This window comes from Paroedura picta, chromosome 7 (assembly GCF_049243985.1).
Source record: "Paroedura picta isolate Pp20150507F chromosome 7, Ppicta_v3.0, whole genome shotgun sequence".
In the NCBI taxonomy this organism is placed as follows: domain Eukaryota; kingdom Metazoa; phylum Chordata; class Lepidosauria; order Squamata; family Gekkonidae; genus Paroedura; species Paroedura picta.
Window position 1 is genome coordinate 122,412,982 of NC_135375.1, and position 14,049 is coordinate 122,427,030.

A 14,049-nucleotide genomic window follows, 5' to 3' on the forward strand; every position below is an offset into this window, starting at 1 on the left:
GTGTCTTCGAGCCGCGCATGGCGGTCTCACCAAGCCTTCAGAAAAAGAACCGGTGGCCTCCGATGAACATCTTTGTCCTTCTTTCTCTCCAGCACTTGTTGGTGCGCAATGCTCTCTTCTGCTTGGAGACTGCGGCACAGGCAAAAGACATCCATGTCTACTCCCGGGCTCTGCTGGCTTACGCCTTCGCCTTGGCAGGGAAGGAGGAAAAGAGGGATGAGATGCTGACCTTCCTCGAGGAGGTCGCTGTAAAAGGAGGTGAGGAAGGAAACTCTGGATGGGTTCAAGCGTTTCAAGAGCTACTCGCACATCCACCCTGCTCTCTGCTTCCTGGCCAAGGGGTCAAGGTGTGTGTTGGGCCTTCCAGGAATACTCATGCAACTATATGATGCTGTATTTGAGAAGGAAGTATACTGAAGGGTTGCCTTGTGAGTCTACCTTCCTTGTTGAACCATATTGCCCTGGTTAGCTTGTACAAGCATGTGAGATTGTCTGTATCCTTGGTCCAAGTTCCCATAAGCTGTGGGCCCTGTGGGATCTTTCAGTGTTCCGCAGGGCTTGCAAAACGGAGCTCTTCCGCCAGGTCTACGGTTGAGGTTGGGCAGCAAGGAAGATCTGGGCCCTCCCTCCATGAGTGGTGGTAGCGAGGTACATCTACACCCTCAGCTCACCCTCTCCCTATTAGTGTGTGTTTTAGGACGGGGGTCGTCAACCCCTGGTCCATGGCCTGCTACCGGTCCGCCAAGGCCTCGGTGACGGGCCGCCATGGCTGCCTCTCCCCCGCCCCCCGGAGCGAGAAGCTCACCAGGCCGTGAGAGAAGCAGCCACCAAAGCAGCCGCTTCACTCGCGGCCCGGCTAGCTTTTTGCTGTGGGGGGGGGGAAAGAGGTAGGCGCAGCCGCCGGCATGCCGGCAGGCACAAATATGCATGCGCGGAGCTGCCGAACATGTGCGTTTTCGCCGCCAGGGGGCGTTAACGCGCATGCACGGCGCCTGGGCCGCCGGCTCTTTGCCACCCCCGGAGGCGGTCCTCAACCTTAAAAAGGTTGGGACCGCTATTTTAGGAGATTGTTAGGTTGGGCTTGTTCTTTCTGCCACAGCATCTTTTCTGGGTTTTTTCTTCTTCTTCGCAGGCTTTTATATTGTATTTAAGGTTTTTTTTAATGCCTATTTTAAGGGGTTTTATGGGGATTTTAGTCTAACATTGCAACCCGCCTTGAGCCTTTGGGGAGGGGCGGACAATAAATTTAAATATAATAATAATAACAACAACAACTCCTTCTCTCTCTGAAGAGGACGGCTCCATCCACTGGCAGAGGCCTGGCAAGCAGCCGGAGGAGAGCAGGTGGCCCTTCTTCCAGGCCCGAGCTCCCTCGGCAGAGATTGAGATGACTTCATACGTCCTCCTGGCTTACCTCACCAGAAAGCCAGCGCCGTCCCAGGAGGCTTTGACAAAGGCGTCCAATATTGTCAGGTGGCTTAGCAAGCAGCAGAATCCCATGGGCGGGTTCTCTTCCACCCAGGTAAGCACTGTCCCACCAAGAAGCAGGCAAGGTTGCTTTTGTTTGTTTTTTCTCTCCACATTTGCTTGCAAGTAGCAATCAAAACGAAGTGGCTCGCAAAGCACCAAATGTGTTTTTGATCCTTTGTCCCAGATTTACCTTTGTTTCCTGTTTATTTTTTCATGGGCAATGTCAGGAACTGCAAAAGCCATGTTACTGCCTGAAGGGAATGTTCTTTCTCTGTTCTCCCACAGTCACAGTCCTGTTAAAGCTTTTCTCTCAGAGCAGTTCTCTCAGAGCTCTCTCAGCCTCCCCTATCTCAGAAGGTGTGGGAAGAGAAAGGGAAAAGTGTTTATAAGCTGCTGTGGGATTCCTCTTAGTGAAAAACCGGGTATAAAAACCCACTCTTCTTCCCAATTGCATTTTAATTCCTATGTTCCACTGAAATGGGAAGATACTGAAACTGGGGAAATGGAGAGGGGACTTATGGGCAGAGGATAGCTAGATGTCATGCAAACCTCTCCATGCAAGTCAATGCTCTTTTACCCCATTTATCTGTTTAGAGTGAGCTTTGAACTGTTTTTTGTCCAGCTATGGACTTATCCCAGGGAGATATGTTTTGGTGCCAACAAAGTCTGTGAGATAAGGTTTAAAGAATAAATAGCTTTATTGAAAAGTGAAATAACATATCCAAGCAATATGGCTAGTGTGGAAATGGTTCTGGTCTGTTCATGTTTAGCTTACAGTCCATAAGTACCCCCCAGATCTCGTTCACACAGCACAGGTCCTTTCTGGGACTCAATGGAGAGCACAGATACAACCCATGTCCTTCCAACGGCACTGGATCCAGATTTGAGACCGGATCAGAGTCCAGGTTTCAGTTCTTACGTTTAAAGCTCTAACCAGTCTGAGGGACCACCTCTCTCACTATGTCCCCCAAAGGACAGGGAGATTGAGGAAGCAAAATCGGCTCAGGATCCTTGGCCCCAAGGCAGTTAAATTGGCCCCAGCCAGGGCTCTTTCGACCCTGGCCCTGTTATAGTGGAATGCTTTGTCCAATGAGATCAGGGCCCTGGGGGACCTTGAACAATTCCACAGGCCTTGTAAAATGGAGTTGTCCCGCCAGGCCTGTGGCTGAGGCTCTGAAACAACACCAGAGACCCACTGTCCAAACCCACCTAAGCAAACTCCATCTGAAGTTATAGATTGACACACTCCCACCCCTTTTCCTCTCCCTGAGAAGGATACGGCTTTCAGGCCAATTAGTTCTGTGTTTTTTGTAAAAAATTAAAACCTATGTTTTAAAAATGCCTAACAATTTGTGAATTTAAATTGTGTGTTCTAATGATGTAATTTATCCTGAGCCTTTGGGGAAGGGTGGATTATTATAAACATAATAGTAAATACATTGTTGTTGTTGTTAGGTGTGAACTCGAGTCTGACCCATCGCGACTCCATGGACAATGATCCTCCAGGTCTTCCTGTCCTCTACCATTCCCCAGAGTCCATTTAAGTTTGCACCGACTGCTTCAGAGACTCCATCCAGCCACCTCATTCTCTGTCGTCCCCTTCTTCTTTTGCCCTCGATCGCTCCCAGCATTAGGCTCTTATCCAGGGAGTCCTTCCTTCTCATGAGTATTTGAGTTTCATCTTCAGGATCTGGCCTTCTAAGGAGCAGTCTGGGCTGATCTCCTCTAGGAATGACCGGTTTGTTTGCCTTGCAGTCCAAGGGACTCGCAAGAGTCTTCTCCAGCACCAGAGTTCAAAAGCCTGAATTCTTTGACGCTCGGCCTTCCTTATGGTCCAACTTTCACAGCCATACATTGCAACTGGAAATACCATAGCCTTGACTAAACGCACTTTTGTTGGCAGGGTGATGTCTCTGCTTTTAAGGATGCTGTCTAGATTTGCCATAGCTTTCCTCCCCAGGAGCAAGCATCTTTTAATTTCTTTGCTGCAGTCCCCATCTGCAGTGATCTCGGAGCCCAGGAAAATAAAATCTGTCACTATCTCCATTTCTTCCCCATCTATTTGCCAGGAATTGAGAGGGCCGGATGCCATGATCTTTGTTTTCTTGATGTTGAGTTTCAAGCCAACTTTTGCACTCTCCTCCTTCACCTGCATCAACAGGCTCTTTAGTTCCTCTTCACTGTCTGCCATTAGAGTTACCACTCTAATCTCATCTGCATATCTGAGGTTGTTGATATTTCTCCCTGCAATCTTGATCCCAATTTGTGACTCCTCTAATCCCGCCTTTCTCATGATGTGCTCCGCATACAAGTTAAATAGGCAAGGCGACAGTATACAGCCTTGCCGAACTCCTTTCTCAATTTTGAACCAATCAGTGATTCCATGTTCAGTTCTCACTGTTGCTTCTTGACCTGCATATAAATTTCTCAAGAGACAAATAAGATGCTCTGGTATTCCCATCTCTTTAAGAACTTGCCATAATTTGTTGTGCTCCACACAATCAAAGGCTTTAGCATAGTCAATGAAGCAGAAGTAGATGTTCTTCTGGAACTCCCTAGCTTTCTCCATGATCCAGCATATGTTGGCAATTTGATCTCTAGTTCCTCTGCCTCTTCAAAATCCTGCCTGTACTTCTGGAAGTTCTCGGTCCACGTATTGCTGGAGCCTAGCTTGTAGGATTTTGAGCATAACTTTGCTAGCATGAAAAATGAGTGCAATGGTGCGGTAGTTTGAACATTCTTTGGCGTTGCCCTTCTTTGGGATTGGAATGTAAACTGACCTTTCCCAATCCTGTGGATTGGAATACATACAGCAAAATAGTTAGCCAAGGTGCTGAGCGAATCAAGAGGTCTCGGCCAACCCATTGTTCTGAAGTCATGCATCTCTCCAGGGCAAGGAGGGTGTGTAGCCAGCCAGCAGCTCAGACTCGTGTTGTGAGCCTCACTTACCCTGATGCCTGTTTTGTAGGACACAGTGGTTGCCCTGCAGGCCCTGGCCCTGTATGGGGCTTCCACCTACTCCAAGAGCACAGGCCACACAGAGGTGAAACTGCTCTCCGGGACGGACGTCCAGCACCAGTTCCAGGTGGACAGCACCAACCGCCTGGTGCTTCAGTGCAAACCTGTGAGCGGCGTACCAGGAGAGTACAGCAGGGAAGTGACCGGGGAAGGGTGTGTCCACGTACAGGTGAGTATTGCGAGGGGGACGCTCAGGAACGTTCCTTGAAGAGAGACCGGGGTGGAGAGATGAAGGAACGCAATGTGTGAAGAGGCAATTGAAGAACACGTACAAGGAAAGGGACATCAAGGGCCAGCAGCTCCTTTATTTCACTGGGCCCTACAGGCCCTCTTGTGGCCAGGAGCATGCACAGCCCATGGTCTAAAGCTATGTGAGTGTCCCAATCAGCCCCTGAGCAGGTCAGAGCAGGTGGAGCCAGGAGAACAGGCTGTGCATTGATTCCCAGATCAGAGATTGCATTAGATTCAAGGGTTTGGGGTTAAACCTTCAAAGCCCTAAATCAGGGGTAGTCAAACTGTGGCCCTCCAGATGTCCATGGACTACAATTCTCATGAGCCCCTGCCAGCGAATGGTCTGCCCCAAATGGTCTGCCCTAAATGGTCTGGGATGGTGTATCTGCAAGACCCCCTTTCCCCTTATATCCCGCAAAGAGCATTAAGCTCTTTAGAACGTCTGACCCAAAGGAAGTGAAATCAGCCTCAGCCAGGGCTGAATGCTCTACTTGCAAGAATGAGCTTCTGCCAGGCCTAAGGTTGAGGCCTGATTTCCGACCTCAGGTCCCACAGACCTCTCACTTCTTGCACCTGCCAAACTATGCTCCTTAGGGGGTTCCATACTGTGCCCCCTTCCCATCCCACGAGGGAAATTTTACAGGTAATATGTCATTTTATGTTAGGAATTTTAATCTGCCTCAGACGTCTTTGTATCTTATGTATGTGGTTTTATGTGATCGGTTTTATTGATGTGATTTGAATAACAATCATGTCAGGATCTGCCCTGAATCTGCAAAGAATAGGGCAGAATATAATGAACCATAAATAAATACTATAGAGAGAGAAGCCACAGTTGTCCAGCCTCAGCGGAAGGTAGGCCTCAGCCTCAGGTGTCGCCTCACAGGGCAGAGGGGTCGGTTCAGCGCAGGTTGCAGAAGCTGACTGGGGTGGGGGGGCAGGCATTGCCTTGCAGACCCCCATCACAGGGCTGTTTCCCTTCCAGACCACATTGAGATACAACGTGCATCCCCACCATGAGGGGGAGCCCTTCGTGCTGGAGGTACACACGGTTCCCGAGGCCTGCGAGGGACTCAAAGCCAGCAAGGTCTTTGACGTGGCCATCAACGTCAGGTAACTGCGTCCAAGGCTCTGCCCCAGCGGTCACCAAGGCTTTGTGGAGGAAACGTACATAATCCTTCGCGGAATTTATCCACAGGCCCTTCAGAAAAGCATGGTATAGTGGCTAGATTTAGGACAACAGCTACAGGTGAAGCGGAGCATTTCCTAAACAGAATTCCCAGAGGGATTTGTCCTTTAGACGTGACACCCACGTGACCTGAATTGGGTGGTGGCCTGGGGGGGAGAGGCGGCGTTGGAGCCTTCCTCTCCCACTGATGTTTTCCTGACCTGAAACAGACTCAAAGGAGGAGCAAGTTGTCCCATTGGGGTAAACCTAGAGAAAGCCACCGGTCGTAGCTTCCTTCCAGGCAAGAACGTCGGGAGGAAGGCTTATGACCCCAATTCTTCCCCCACAGGCCAGGGATTTTGGGAGTAATCAAATCAAACTTTATTACAGTTGCTCAGACCAAGTTATATAAAGTCAGTACATAAAATACCAAAAGAATATGGTAATTTAATATAACACAATTTAAAACAAATAGTAAAATAGGACTTAAAACTATGTTAGTTTGGAGCAACAGACTTTTATGGCAGCAGCACAGAACTTAGCCAGCTGAGTTGTGACTTAGCAGCTTCTTTGCTCGATCCGCATCCTGGTGTTCTGAAAACTTAAAGGAATGGATCGATCAATGTCTATGTAAGCAGGACAATGGAACAATATATGCTCTCTTGTGTCAATTTGGCCACTCCCACAGAAACATTGTCTCAGTGTGAGGGGAATGTTCTTGTAAGGACTCTCTACTAGAGCTGAAGGCAAGTTGGAGCATTTTGCAAGAGTAAATGCCCTTTTTTGTTTACTTATTACTAACTGAGACAGATAAGTGGCCAGAACATATCTTGTTTTAAATGGAGCCAAAAAAGTTAGAGCTTTACTCAGGTCCAGTTGACATCGATTGTCCCATATCCGCTGCTTAACTAATGATGCAGCTTGATCATGAGCTAATTTGGATAAGAACTGTATAAAGCAGTATACAGTATACTTGGATAAGAAGCATAAAGCAGTATAGGGATTGGGCAACCAGCTAATATTGGGGGATGCAAATCAAGATCTTGAAAGACTTGGATTTATATAGAAGTCAATTATATAGAAGTCAAAAAGTGCAGGGGCTAAGATGCAGCCTTCCTTAACCGCTTTGGAAGTGTTAACTAGTTCAGTTAAATGTCGTTTGCTACATCTTACCCTGAGAGCCATGTTCTGATATAGAGATCTAATAAGAATCAGAAGCCTTCGATGAATTGAAGTGGACTCTAGCTTTTCCCAGAGACGAGCCCTGGAAACAGAGTCAAATGCTGCTTTGAAGTCTACAAAGGCAGCATAAAGGGACGCAGGACTAGCAGAGGTGTGTTTCTCTATTAGATGCTGGATAGTTACACAATGGTCCATGGTGGAAGCCCCTTCCCTAAATCCAGCTTGCTCCCTCCCAATCAGTTTTTCTTGATGGTGTTTTGGGTGTAAACAAAGCAGGACCAGGACCAGAGGACTGCATAGGCCACTACTGCCCCAAATGAAACCGAAAGAACATTTGGCTCAGATGCCACTTTTCACTACCAGAAGGAGTCTCAATGCGGCTTCCAATCGCCTTCCCTTTCCACTCCCCACAACAAACACCCTGTGAGGGAGGGGAGGCTGAGAGAGCCCTAATATTACTGAAGAAGCAGAAGAAGGGTTGGTTCTTAGATGCCACTTTCCTCTACCCAGAGGAATCGCAAAGCGGCTTTGAGTCGCCTTCCCTTTCCTCTCCCTACAACAGACACCCTGTGAGGGAGGGGAGGCTGAGAGAGCCTGATATCACTGCTCATTCAGAACAGCTTTATCAGGGCTGTGGTGAGCCCAAGGTCACCCAGCTGGCTGCATATAGAGGAGCAGGGAATCAAACCCGGCTCGCCAGATTAGAACTCCGCGCTCCTAACCACTACAGCAAGCTGACTACACCAAGCTCATGGAGCTGGAACGCTATAAGAAAGCCCTGCTTGTGGAGAACAGAACAGGAAGTGGAGCTGAAAACCAGAGCAGAGCAGTGGATTTGATTCCCCATCGACCACATGCATCCAGCTAGATGACTTTGGACCAGTCAGTGAGCTTTCTCAGCCCCACCTACCTCACAAGGTGGCTGTTGTGAGAAGAGGAACAGAAGGCAATTATAAGCCACTTTGAGACATATGAGGCCAGCTGGGGTACCTTGGGCCAGTCTCAGTTCTCCCAGAGCTCTCTCAGCCCCACCTACCTCACAAGGCATCTGTTGCAGAGAGAGGAAGAGAAGGCGATGGTAAGCCGCTTGGAGACTTCTTTGGGTAGCAAAATGTGTGGTACGAACCCCCCCCCCCAATCTTCATTGCTCCACCGGGTATATTTTCATCAGACCTCTCCCTCAGAGGATTAACCTTCAACAGTCCTGGGTAGCTGATGGCGCCTAAGAGCAGGCTGGACTTGGGGGCCAGGCAGGGACGAAGAACACGGCTTTTGAGTCTGAGGATTTGAAAATGCTTCCCCCCCTCTTTGTCTCTCAGTTACACTGGCAAGCGCCCGGCCTCCAACATGGCCATTCTTGATGTGAAAATGCTGTCTGGATTCATTCCCGTGAAATCATCTGTCAAAAAGGTAAGCTGCTCACCAGACTCCATCTCTCCCGGGAACCGGGGGGGAAGGACGGACCTGCTCCCTGGATCCGAGCAGAAGGCCAGCATTTGGCGGGCAGCAAGAGCCGGTGGGGGAACTCTGGGGGGCTGGCACATGGGGGGCTGCCCGGTGCTGAATCACACCCTCAGATGGGCAGCAGCAGTGCAGAGTATCCAGTCAAGGTCTTTCATGCTGCAGGGAAATGACGGGCCCTCCCTCTGGCCCTCAGCAGCTGTGCATCCAAGTCGTAATGTTCACTTCGCTACCACATCTGTGGAACAGAACTGGACCTGCGAGGACGCGCGGAAGAGGGGAAATCCCATTCCCCCCCCAACTCTTCCGCCATGTCATTTGCTTTCCTCCTACTCCCTTACATCTACTCAGTATTAATCTTGCAATCTGTTTATTTATTACATTTGTATACCGCCCTCCCCTGAGGCTCAGGGTGGTTCACATGGAACGCAGAGAATTATACATAGAACTCAGTTTCTGTTACAATAAACTACAATGCAACAAGGGTAGCAACAATAACAACAACAGCAGATAATAGTTTAACAGGGCAATAATCAAACAGGTCCATGGTTTAGGTTCAGGTGCATGGATTCCTGGGAGGGAGGGTCAGGGGTCCTGTGGTGTTGCTGATTCTGGCTGACCCCAACCGAATGCCTGGCGGAAGAGCTCCTTCTTGAAGGCCCTGAGGAACTTAGTTAACCCCATATGCAAGGCAGAAGGACCTCAACTCTGTTGTTTGGAGTCGCTTAGCAGCCCCACAGGGGGAACCCGAGATCTCAGTCTGTAGTCTCTGGCTAGAAATTCTCTAGGTCACCCAGATCTTGACAGACTATATTTGCAAGCATGACCGCAGGGTCATCAGACCAGCTCTTCTTTCCCTCCCCTCAAAGAATACCGTCCCCTTTCAGGAGGTTTCGGAGGATGGAGGGGCCGGTGGCCTCCTAGTGATGCTTCGTAATAATGAAACACTCTCCATTTCCACCACCCTCTCCAGCTAGAAAGGCAAAACCTGGTCAGACGGACAGAAGTGAACACCAATCACGTCCTGCTGTATTTGGACAAGGTGAGTGGGGGCCTAGGGACAGGCAGACCGAATCAGTCCATTGGTCACCGTGAGGGGAGGCGGGTCTTCCTCTTCCCCATCCCCTGGAACTTGGAAACTGCAGGAGTGAAACCGTGATATGTTATACGCCTACGGTTCTCCCCACATTGCTACAGCAGCCTTGTTATTATTCAGAAGGGGAACTGTAGTACACTCACAGTGTCTTCCTGGAAGGAGAACCTGCAACCCTCCCTTCTCTCTTATGGTCCATGAAAGGTGGAAGGAGAGAGAATTCTTCGTGTCCCCCTTCCTCACTCCAGATTTCCAAGGGTGGAAGGAAGGAGTCCAAATTCCATCCCTTCAGTGCTGTGCTTTGCAAGCATGACCGCAGGGTCATCAGACCAGCTCTTCTTTCCCTCCCCTCAAAGAATACCGTCCCCTTTCAGGAGGTTTCGGAGGATGGAGGGGCCGGTGGCCTCCTAGTGATGCTTCATAATAATGAAACACTCTCCATTTCCACCACCCTCTCCAGCCAGAAAGGCAAAACCTGGTCAGACGGACAGAAGTGAACACCAATCATGTCCTGCTGTATTTGGACATGGTGAGTGGGGGCCGAGGGACAGGCAGACCGAATCAGTCCATTGGTCACCGTGAGGGGAGGCGGGTCTTCCTCTTCCCCATCCCCTGGAACTTGGAAACTGCAGGAGTGAAACCGTGATATGTTATACGCCTACGGTTCTCCCCACATGTCTACAGCAGCCTTGTTATTATTCAGAAGGGGAACTGTAGTACACTCACAGTGTCTTCCTGGAAGGAGAATCTGCAACCATCCCTTCTCTCTTATGGTCCATGAAAGGTGGAAGGAGAGAGAATTCTTCATGTCCCCCTTCCTCACTCCAGATTTCCAAGGGTGGAAGGAAGGAGTCCAAATTCCATCCCTTCAGTGCTGTGCTGGCTGTCCAGGACCCTTGGAAGGAGGGGCTAGAAAGATGCTGCATGCAATTTGATTGATTGATCAATTTATATACCGCTCCTCCTGGACCTGCCGCCTCGGGTGGTGGACACTTAATTATAACACAACTAGGGGCCAAGCCTGTCGCATTCAGGAGTACAACGGGTGCTAGATTGGGGGGTGGGGGTGGAAGAACTCTGCAGACAGCCTCTGATTCCCCCCAGGACCAGGAAAGGCTGCAGGCAGCTGTTAGGGAACTCACCAGCTGGGGCGGCTCTCAATAAGCGGGGATCTCCAGCCTCCGAGCCTCTGAGGGAAGTGAAAGGAGGAAGGGGGGAGTCGGTGGGGGGATGGAAGGCGATTGGCTGGCCACTGGACAGGTAGGCCAGCTGGATGGCAGAGGAGGCCCTCAGGGGTGGGACAGCTGCCCTGAGTGGGTGTTAAGTGCTAAGTGGCACTTAAGCCATGAGACATGCTCCTCCTCCAAGGCCTTACCAGAAATATATTATGTGGAACAGAACATCAATTAACATTAAAACCAAACAGGGCATTATAGAAACTCTTCTAAAACCTGTATCAGCACCAATGATGGTTGCTGAGGTTGGCAATGGTGTTAGCCCTTTGTGATGCTAATTAGGCAGGGGAGGAAGGAGGGGGATAGGGGAGACGCCGCATAGTAAATGGTCTAACTTCTTGGCTGGCTCCAACCACGGGCCCTGCGGGAACATCAGGCCCTTGATCTCCCCCGTGTCAGAAGACAAGGAAGCTTCTGTTTTGGAAAGTTTCTTTATTCAAGCATCTAATGTGGTTGAAGACAGAACTAAAGGCAAAAGCAGTTCACATATATAAAACACCAGTACATTTCCTTCCCTCCCTCCCTCCCTTGGCAAGAAGATGACGCTGGTTTCAAAGCAGACTAATCAAGGTACCAGTTTGGTGTAGTGGTTAGGAGTGCGGACTTCTAATCTGGCATGCCGGGTTCGATTCTGCACTCCCACACATGCAGCCAGCTGGGTGACCTTGGGCTCTGATAAAACTTGGGCACTGATAAAACTGTTCTGACCGAGCAGTGATATCAGGGCTCTCTCAGCCTCACCCATCCCACAGGGTGTCTGTTGTGGGGAGAGGAATGGGAAGGCGACTGTAAGACGCTTTGAGCCTCCTTTGGGTAGAGAATAGCGGCATATAAGCACCAACTCTTCTTCTTCTTCTTCTTAGCATAGCAGGGAGGGTGAGCTGTGGGAGTACAGCCGTGTGTGGGAGGCAGCGTTAACTAGGAATGCGACCTTGAGGTGACCTTGAGCCAGCACTATGAGACATCACATGTTAGGCAGGCCATACTGCATCAATCATCAATTACAGAGACCAATTAAAATCACATGACAGAATACCCAGGAAGTATTGGGGAATGCTCAGATGGATACTGGCCTACAGAGAGGACCAGTTTAGGGGACGAACGCAAACTCCCACAGCCCAAAGTGGAACAGAAAGCCATGTGAATATCCCCACCCTCTTACGGCACCAGGCAGTGGCTACTTAGACATGTCTGAGAAGGACCTTGGGACCCACAGCAGGACCTGACCTGTATGGCTTTCGGGAGCGTTTGCTGGGGAGGAGGAGACGATCTCTTTTGGCAGGATGAGGCCTAAAGGAAGCTCCACTTCTCTTTCAGGTGACTAATGTGACTCAGAGCTACTCCTTCACGGTGGAGCAGGACATTCCGGTTCAGGACCTGAAGCCTGCGCTGGTGAAAGTCTACGATTACTATGAAACAGGTGAGAGAACAAGTCTCAAGTCTTGCTTCCTCGTTGCATTTCTGTTTTTAAGAAATCGGATATCTTGCTTCATGATACCTCTCCAAGCGGCTTATGGACAATTCAAGCCTAAAAATAAGCGTATGTCAACCTTCTCAGACAAATCCATGATGCTGGAAGTCAGAGGCAGCACTTTACCACACTCCCCTCCCCTCCCCTGCCTGACGGGCATTTCCTTTTATTTCTTTTCTTTTTTGCCAGATGAGTTTGCCGTGGCTGAGTACACCGCCCCCTGCAGTACAGGTAATGTATGTAGTCCCCCCTTGTGAGAAGTCCCATTGGTGCTCTTTTGTTGAATTTCTCTCCAGTTTCATTTCCCTCCTGTTGCTATTACTCTACAAACTCTGGGATGACCCAGTGTTCTGAGAATGCTCTTCTGCCTGAAGATAGACCAGAACATAAAAATAAAAAAAACTGGCCACTGTGTCCACCTACCAAACAGCAATGTGTTTCAAGGAGACCACCATCCTTGACAGTTCAGCCCGCCCCCCTACAAGCCCGACCAGAACAAGACAAGCTGCCCTCCATGACGGGCTGAGAGCCATTTGCAAGAGCCCATTCCCACATCAAATTTACCCCCAAAAAAGTTGGCTTGGTTTCACTTCTGGGTTTTTAAAAAGTGATGTCAATTGCTCCGTGAACCTACCAGAATCCAGAACTGAGCAGAAGCAGCAGGGGATCCCCATTAGATGCTAGCCTTTTGTTCCTGTAATGCTGGGGTCTCCTATTCCACTGTCTGAAAGTGGCCCACCCTGACTGCAACCCCTTAAAACAGGGGTAATCAAACTGTGGCCCTCCAGATGTCCATGGACTACAATTCCGAATTGTAGTCTATATATATCTGGAGGGCCCGAGTTTGACTACCCCTGCCTTAAAACAATCCACCCTTTCTGCCTTTGAGACCAGAGGCGAAAAGCTCCTGAATCTTGCACCAGAAGGCAGGAGTCAGCCTACCTCTGAGGGCAGATTTGGGGCAACCAAATAAGAACAGCGGATTGTTCTTTCATTGTGAATGTTTTGTAAACCTGGGGATTTGTCTCCCTGCGGCATCAAACTCTTTGGAGCCATCTCTGTCTGAACGGCTGGCACACTGATGTTTTTATGCCACAGGTGAGATTAAACAGAGGTCCGAGTGAAGAAAGAAGCAGGGCAAGCATCTCCGTTCCTGTTCCGGCTTGAATTTGCCTTCCGTTGGATGCTGGGGGTTTGCACAGCAGCAGCACTGAAGAGGAAAGGCCGTCTTCCTAGAGGCCTTCTGGCAGCCCACCCTGCGGACATCTCTGTTTTATAGACTGCCAGTGGCATGCCACGGCCACCTGAGGCTTCACCCAGAATCACCACCCAAACGGCGGCAGGAAAGCAGAACAGACCCCTGCGCCGACCACACAGACCGTGCCTCTTCCTTAAACAGAGCACCCGTTCTCCTTTCAAGGCCACAACATCACCCTCTGTTGGAAGAAATAGTAATAAAAAATCCTGTTCTACAGCTCTAATTCAAGTGCATTTCTACAAAATTAGGGAAATTTAGTCCATAGCGTTTGGTTTCATTTTCTAGCCAAAATCCAATGCAGAGCTTGAACCAAACGGCAAGGCGGGATCCTTCATCTTAGCCTGAAGGCTGCTGTCAAACTGCTGTATACCCCCCCTCTCTGTCTCTGAATACCAGGGGCAGCCAAAAAGTGCCTCTCCAGGGGTGCACAGACTGCAATTACCACAAGCCCCTGCAATGCTC

The 14,049-nt window shown here is 49.6% G+C and overlaps 1 protein-coding gene across 2 annotated transcripts in view; it reads left to right on the forward strand.

Annotated features, from left to right (window-relative positions):
* The window catches only part of LOC143841644 (alpha-2-macroglobulin-like), a 75,632-nt gene extending 61,822 nt beyond the window's left edge, over positions 1–13,810 (forward strand). Inside the window, exons 28-37 of one of the 2 annotated variants that reach the window (XM_077346262.1) lie at positions 93–258; positions 1,293–1,522; positions 4,439–4,657; positions 5,705–5,832; positions 8,389–8,479; positions 9,504–9,572; positions 10,084–10,152; positions 12,176–12,278; positions 12,519–12,560; positions 13,428–13,810. In XM_077346262.1, the coding sequence (XP_077202377.1) occupies positions 93–258; positions 1,293–1,522; positions 4,439–4,657; positions 5,705–5,832; positions 8,389–8,479; positions 9,504–9,572; positions 10,084–10,152; positions 12,176–12,278; positions 12,519–12,560; positions 13,428–13,453 (1,143 nt within the window). In that variant the 3' untranslated portion in view covers positions 13,454–13,810. The remainder of the gene's footprint in view (positions 1–92; positions 259–1,292; positions 1,523–4,438; positions 4,658–5,704; positions 5,833–8,388; positions 8,480–9,503; positions 9,573–10,083; positions 10,153–12,175; positions 12,279–12,518; positions 12,561–13,427) is intronic. The other variant, XM_077346261.1, reaches the window with a different exon arrangement.
* The last annotated feature ends 239 nt before the right edge of the window (positions 13,811–14,049 follow it).